At 29.0% G+C, this 8,204-nt stretch overlaps 1 protein-coding gene across 1 annotated transcript; it reads left to right on the top strand.

Moving 5' to 3' along the window:
- The first annotated feature begins 6,609 nt into the window (after window positions 1-6,609).
- On the top strand, window positions 6,610-7,066 carry LOC121120021 (H/ACA ribonucleoprotein complex subunit 2-like). Its single transcript, XM_040714870.1, has 2 exons — window positions 6,610-6,782; window positions 6,943-7,066. The coding sequence occupies exons 1-2, from the start codon at window positions 6,610-6,612 to the stop codon at window positions 7,064-7,066; spliced, it is 297 nt and encodes a 98-aa protein (XP_040570804.1).
- The last annotated feature ends 1,138 nt before the right edge of the window (window positions 7,067-8,204 follow it).

The following is an 8,204-nucleotide window of genomic DNA, read 5'->3' on the forward strand; positions in this document are numbered from 1 at the left end:
ACTATATCCATGCTATCATTGATATATATGAAACCAGATTGAACATTTGTGTGTACTTATAAAAGATGGAGATTAAACTTGAATATTTGTTGCGGAGCTGTCATTGTAAGTCCTTGTTAGGCTCAGACAAGAATCTAATCAAACGTCATGATGGCTAAACATCTCTCCTTTAGAATTTTTTTCAATTTGTCAGGGATACCATATGAATTTTCATTTCTTTTTTATAATATACACAAAAATTTCCGAAACAAGAAACTCCGCCGAAGTTACGCTTCCTATCTTCTTCATAGCCATTTTAATTTAGTTTATGTTGACTATCAAAGGAGAGACTCGTACCACTTGCAAAAAAATTCTACAATAATAGCAATATAAATATTATAGTTCATCTTATTATGTCTGGAAGAATGTCCCCTGCATAACAAAAATTTTTTGCCCCTTCCAAACTGAAATATTAGTTTTCACTTAATTTAAATTTTGTTCTAATGAAATTGTTCTAGATTCTTGTTCTGAATGGAAATAAACATAATCTGGAGAGGTAAAAAAAGGCAATTTACTCTGCAAACTCTATATTCCAGGGTTATAACTCAGAATTCCTTAATCACAATTTAGCAATAAAATCAAAAAAATTTATATCCAATCATATGTATGTAATTCATGTTTAGATACACTTAGTCAGGAAATTATTACAAAAAATCATAAAAATTTATATCTACATTTTTATAGATAATTTTTAACTGGAGTTCAAGACAAGTAATTAACTTTTATAGGAGCCACGTGATAAATTAGTAGGAAGGATACATTTGATTGCATGCTAAAATAAAAATAAATATTATGTCAATTTTTTTAGTAATGTTCACCTTTCAATCAATTGTTAATTTCCGGAACGTGTAAGAAAAACAAAAAACAGCTGGAAGGTTTTTTTTTCGTAAAAATTAATCAAGAAGCAAAAATGATCAACTTAATTTTGCTATTTAAATTGTAAGGACTTGAGTTTAAACTATAAATATAGCTTGAATGTAGAGAGAATCAGGGCATTGATCGCTAAAATGAAGAATAATAGAAAAATTACTTATCATTTCTATTAATTAATTCAAAGGCGCTGAAGTAGAGTTTGTCACTTATGTCTGCCCGGGGATCATAAAAAAATATTGGGAAACCCTTTACTTCCTATGAACAAAAAAAAAATTGCGATATCAAATGTCTTCTTAGTCCTCACTCTACACTTAAAAATCAGATGTGGAAAATAAATACTGCACATTCTGTGTCTTCACAATGGAAAATTCAGTGCATGTCTTCCTCCTATGTCTGTCCATGTAGCAATTAATTAACAGAGTAGATGAGATGGACAAGAAACAATGTAACTGCAAAATTGCAAACGATGATTGGTTAATGTCAAAATCGTCCAGTCATACAGTAAAGTTCAAAATAGAAAGCTTGATAGCAAAGAGGATGGAGAAGATAGTCAAGAGATCAGTATCAATGGTGGAGAGTTTTGATCAAAAACGAATACTGATTAAGAAATAAAGATTAAGAAGGGCAGCAGGTCTGCCAAATAAAATCAGGGTGAAACAAAAAATAATCCCTTAATCCTACATTAAAATGTTGAAATTTGTGTGTTATTTTTGTTTATAAATGTTCCTTGAATTGGTCAGTTGGAGTTGTACTGATTAGATATCAGTGAATGTTTTAGTATTACAATTACACAACGTATATTTTCTTCTGTAGGAACAAACAAGTATCAAACCTACACATTTTGAGTTCAATAGATTAATTTCTCCTGAGCGTGTTGTCTATTCAGCTGCATCCTATCATTAATTCCTTAAATAGTGATTCTACAACAAATAAATATTTTTATAAATTGTAATATTAATCATTGGTTAATTGATATGACATCATTGTATGATAATTACGTAATAAGTAATACTTATAAAAAGGTTTAAAAAAACTGTTCCTGACTTCCCTACATTCCTTAAAAGAAAGGATATTAGGATTATTTTATGATATTCCGACACAACTTCAATATTAAAAACTGATGGAATACTATGGAAAAAAGATTGGATTGAGTTTTTCTTAAAGACATTGATGTTGATTGAGGTGATGTAGAAGACCAACGTCTTGAGTTGAGTCTGACGTGGTTTGAAGGATTGTGATTCAGTCTACACTTTTGGTCCATCCGAATAAGAAGCTGGTTTAATTCACGGAGGAATCCTTTTTTTCTATGCTCAAATATTTATGGATCCAGGTGAAGTCACAACGGTTTTAGAAAAACTAAGTAGTTATTGAGCTGCTATGAGTAGATCTTGGAACTCAATTTTGAATTACATTTCACGGCTCTTCGGGCTTGATGAATCTATTAATTACAATTGTCACTATAATAGTTTCAGTTCAGTTTCTAAATTCAATGGGCTTACCTCAGCAGGAGAAATAGATTGGCAAAACGTAGAATTTAAATGAAGACAAACTCATCTTCAAAGACAAGATTCCGACCGTTTACTCCCTTAATGATCCAACTTGACGCAATCCCAAACAAAGAAATAAAAAAAGTAAAAGAAAACTCTGAATAGAATTGGTCCATTAATAGTTGAGAGAAGACTCTTAGGGTACGGTGTAATCTTGAGAAACCCTTCTTCAAACTCCAAACAAAAATTGTTTGGCTATAAAATGGCGACTTTGACCCTCTTCACGAACAAATTGAATCCAGAATTGGATGTCCGAGCTGTTATCTTTGTAAAGAGTGAAAAAAACGAACCGGAACTTCTTCTACGACTGATCGAGGATCCTTGGAGTCCATATCATCCTTGAAAAAATAAAATAAAAGATATAAATGGGTGGATATGAGCATACTAGATTGGATTATTACTACCTCAAGTCAACATACAGCGTTTTTAAATATACTTTTTAATTACACATATTTTGAACATTGTTTCTCTGTTCGATGTAAAGGTGGAAGCCTTTCTTTACTCTTTGAAACTCTTATTAAATGAAATATTACTATATTGAGGAGGTATGACGACAAAGGTTCAAGGAAAATGAATTGTTCATGTTGTTGTTAGACTTTTTTTTTCTTTTAATAAAACTGATCCCATATAAAGATATCAATAATATCAATTAAATATAAGAATTTAAAAAAAAGTCATTGATGTTTAATCAATTTAGAGATAAATGAAGAAACTTTTTCCTTCTTATTTGATTTGAACTTCGAAATCACATTACTAATTTTTTTTCCACGTTATATCCTTTTATTTTTCTCATGATAAACTGTTTGTGATTCAATTTTATTTTATGGACAGTGTGCTTAAGTACAGATTAATGACCTGAAACTTAAAGTATCATAACTATATTATGAAATATGTGATTTTTATGGAGTTAAAAAATTACCACTAAAAACCAATTTACAAAATATTAAATTACTATATTTAGGTATTTTTTTATTTAATTATGGCATCCTTCACAATCAGTATAGTATCAACAGGCTAGAGAACTGATTGGCAGCTCTTGAAGATGAATAATGTGTTTATGGCGTACCACACTATCAAGATGGCAGCTTGGAGTGAATCCAAATTTCGATGAGAGGGGCGTCAGAACTCTTATTCAAGACGTTTTAAACTGTAAAGTCCAAGCAGTTGAGGTGAAGAGTGAGGCACATGGTTACTGACTCAGCTTTTTGTTTCTTCTTGTTTGTATGGGATTATATGTGACTGTAATTGAATTCTTGATGTTTAAGCAGTTATAATTGAGATTATAAAAAATGACCTTACTATAGACAAGTTTTTACTAGGTCATACAAGTTTCACTTGTATTTTTTTTGTTATTGCTGTTGGTCGAATTTTCTTTTCCCCTTTACACTTGAGTATAAACAAAATTTCAGGGTTTATACTTTTTATTAAAAAAGTAAGTAACATCACTATAGCTATTTATAGTTAAACATATTATTAATAAATAATTTGATTTTAATGTGCCCTATATTATCTTAAAAATCATTAGACTCTTAAAAATAGTTTATTTGAATTATTTAGTATTTATCAAATAATTTCATTTTATTAACCCTTATTAACAATATTTTATTTCATCAAAAACAATATCCAATTTAAAAAAAGTAATAAACTTTTTTTTTACAAAAAAAATATATAATTGACCGCCCACATGTGGATAATTTTTTAATGTTCTTTCATCCTTAATTAACCTTCTTGAATTCTAATGTAACATTGCTTTTAAATATTATAATATCCATTAAGTGACTAAAAAAGTTACTTATTCATTTTTTCTAGTATGCCATTGTTCTTTTTCTCTTTGCAGAATAGTTGGTTCAACTAATTGGGGGCTTCCAAATTAGTTTTAGAGTAATTCATGGCACCCTCAGCAGACCCTAGGAGACAAAAATTATTTTTGTTGCATACTAAATTGGACAAATGTTTATTATTTTGCCACTTCACTTATATTTTTGGAATAAATTATTTTGAAAGTTTTTGTAAAATTATTTTTACTTGTTTTTCCAAATTATATTTGACAAATATATTCGTTTTTTTTCTTAAAAACTACATTAATACATTTGCACATATATATCATACAAGATAAAAATTGCTAATTACTTATGGAACAACGTAGCTCAATGGACAATGCGCCCGGTAGAAATTTTTCTCTTGAACTCAATGTACATAGGTTGGCCAATGGATAAATGATAAGAAAACATTCTTTTAAATCTCAATAATTAATAAATCAAAAACTTAATAATATTTGAGAAACAAATGGAGCAACATACAAAAAATTTGGATACAGAAAGTGACAAATTAAGAAGTTACATAAAATATATGACAGACATACTTAAGGCTCTACGGTTGGGAATTTACCCCAGAGAAGAAACTATGTTTTCATTCATATTTCTAAAATGAACTCCGTTGCTGAAGATATCTAAGTAAATATAACTATGGAAGTTCAACAGACAGAGTTAATCCTGTAAGTGCTTCAAAAGTAAGGGACAATATTCGATCATAAGACAATCAAAAAAAGTCCCATTTATATGTGGGCGTAAATACTTTTTTTGATTAAAAAAAAAAGTTAAATTGCCCAATAGCTTTTTGTATTTTATAATACAATGTTATTATTGTTCTAAGATAACAAATGAAACACTACAGATTAGAAAGTTGATATCGTATGTATATAAAATATCTGTATTTGTACATTGTACAGTTATTCATTTATTTTGTTTTTTATACAATTAGCACTTTGTTAGTCAAATGGGGTTCTTTGCAGCCAATGATTTTCCAAATATAAAGTTACTTTTTTTTTTGGATGAGTTTTTAATTGAACTCAGAGGGATTTAAAATATTATTTGATATATAAAGATTTTTTTTACTATTGTGGATTTTTCTGCTGTTTTTATTTTTACATACATATATTATGTATCACAGGGGATAAGGGATTAATATCTCTCTTTTTAATAGCCAATAGTAATTAGCTTGATGATGTTACCATTAATATATAATGTCAATTTACATTGATATTCCAGGGTACAAGTTCCCTCATAAGGATATTACCCAGACACATCTCTATTTAGAACACAAATAATATCAATAAAAGTAGAAAAATGGACCACCAAAAGTATATAATACATTTTTATTTGAGTGAGTTTCCTCAAAAGGGATTTTCTATAAACATTTCTTCACGTTATGAAATATATTTTAAGAAACTAAATATTATACATTTTTGCATCATTTACGTATATGTATATGAAAAATAGGAGTGTTTTTATATATCAAAGAGGGTAAATTATATTTCTTTTTTTGTCGATCCAGCAACTTTTTTTTGCATCTATAGATTTATTCATACAAGTATATACTTAGTTAAAATATGTAAATTTAAAGTGGCAAATATGGCGGAAAAGGAAGAAAAAGGCAAGAATTTATAGCAAATATTCTCTTCATATTTGTATGAACATTTTTATTTATTCAAACAAACTTTTTATTTATAGACATACAATGTGCATAAGCAAAATGAAAGGCACCAGTAAGAGCTTCATCAATTCAATATTACTTCAAGGCAATGTTGCGTAACAATAAGGAAATTATTTCAAAATTTATGAAATTTCATACGTTGTATTATTAGGTAGTTCCGATAACCAAGAAACAACACCAACGGGACAAAGAGCCAACAGATTTGCAGATTTTCTCCACAGTCACCATCACTCTGTCAAAAAAATCACAGTCATTGTCAATTGCTTTGCTGAGCATCTCAATAAAGTCGGAAGGTTCATTAACAGCTGCGGTAGTCTCTCCAAAAAGAAAGGAAAAGAGGAGTACAGACAATATTTTAAATTGAAGATTGATTTCTTTTTCGATGTTGAATGATACAATACTTAAATAGTATAATTATTATTATTATCGTTAAACTGTGTTTATCAACTAATTATATAAATTGTATTTCTTGAGTTTGTTTATTTACACAGCTTACTAACAAGGTTTTAACGTAAATGTTCAGAAGTATATTATTAATTAAAATAGAAACAAATAAAAAGAGTTCTACTTACACAAGGTAAAGAAAAATATTCTAATTTATTTTGAAGTTCTTCCGATCTCTCTGTTCATTAGTGGATTTAGTGATTTATCGATCACCATGGCTAAAAAAGATGAGTTTCTCTTGAATGTAACAAAAGGTGCTAGGGAAAACAATAAGGAAAGCTACAAAGAGAAGCTTCAGCATGTGAGCATCATCAGTAACCCCATGGCCTCTCGAAAACTCTCGAAAAAAATCTACAAATGCATTAAGAAGGGAATGGATGGTAGGACGTATGTTCACAACGGGCTTAAGAGCGTTCAACTTCATTTGAGGAAAGTAGAAAGGGGAATTTGGGATTTTTGCAGGAGATGTCACTCCCTTTGACGTGATTTGCCATTTCCTTGCAGTAGCTGAGAAATAATAAATCTCCTATTTTGATACACCTTCCAGAGTAGATCTTGGATCTGCCATAGGAGTTAAACAGGGTACTCAAACGCTTTTAATAGGGGATCATATGGGCTACAAGGAAAATCCGAAGTATATACCCTTTCTATCCCAGGCCTCTAATCATTGACTCTTCAGTAATTTTATTCGATCCTTTTTATTTGGACATTTGTATTTATCTTCTTTTCAAGGGTTCGATTCAAATAAATTTGCTTATAAAAAAAAGAGTTATATTATAAGTGAATTCTACATAAATATGACACATACCCTCCAAGATCTTGAGGGCCAAGGAATAAAAGATATCATACAAAAAATATATAAATTTGAAACATTACAAAATTGTAAATATCTATCTGCAAAGGCTTATAAAATAAAAATATATATAAAACAAATCTTAGAGGAAGCCAAGATCTTCAAATTTGAATCCAAAAGGATTTTTTTTTTTTAAAGTTTTCAAAAATCATGGGTCAAAATAAAGACACAAACCGTGCAATCTATGATTATTTCTATCAAGATTATTTGTGGATAAACTCTTATTTTCAAACTTATTTGCTAAGTGTTAGAATAATATCAAATATTTCCATTAAAAAAATAAGTTATAAATAAATGTAGATAATTATTTTGCTACGTCAATATTGGTAAAGGTATTGGCTGCAGTATTCATGGTCAAAGATAGGTGGGTAAATTGCAAACATTACATATATCTTTAATGTAATATTTGTGGGTTAACCACTTTCATAAATTTAAGATAATTTAAAAGAACTAAAGTCGATGTATTAAAGGGTAAAATGATAAAATAAGCCTTTGAATTTAAGTTCACGCCATGGTTGGCTTCAATTGATTTATTATTTATATATTGATCTAAATAAAATACTTTTTTTATAGTATTAGCTTTTTCTTAAATGTATAGGATATTTATTCATCAATGACCATTTAATATCTTGGTTGTTTCACTTTTTTGATAATTATATGACAATAACTCTCCAGATAAAAAAAAGAGCCCCCTTTTATGTTACATATCAGAGGAAAAAAAAAATAAAAAAAAAGAAACTGCAAATTTGGTTATGGTACGACGTAGTTCACAAGACAGTCCCCTTAGGAGAAATTATTATCTTGAACTCAATGCCCGTAGATTAGGTTCACGACCACCCCTAGTAAAAAATAAATACCTAATGTATATTGTCTTGAAATACATTTCTAGGTAAATTGAGTAATTGTAATAATATATCATTATCTTTAATCAACGCAGCTCCATCTGAACAATTAGA

This window comes from Lepeophtheirus salmonis, chromosome 6, assembly GCF_016086655.4.
Source record: "Lepeophtheirus salmonis chromosome 6, UVic_Lsal_1.4, whole genome shotgun sequence".
Classification (NCBI taxonomy): Eukaryota; Metazoa; Arthropoda; class Copepoda; order Siphonostomatoida; family Caligidae; genus Lepeophtheirus; species Lepeophtheirus salmonis.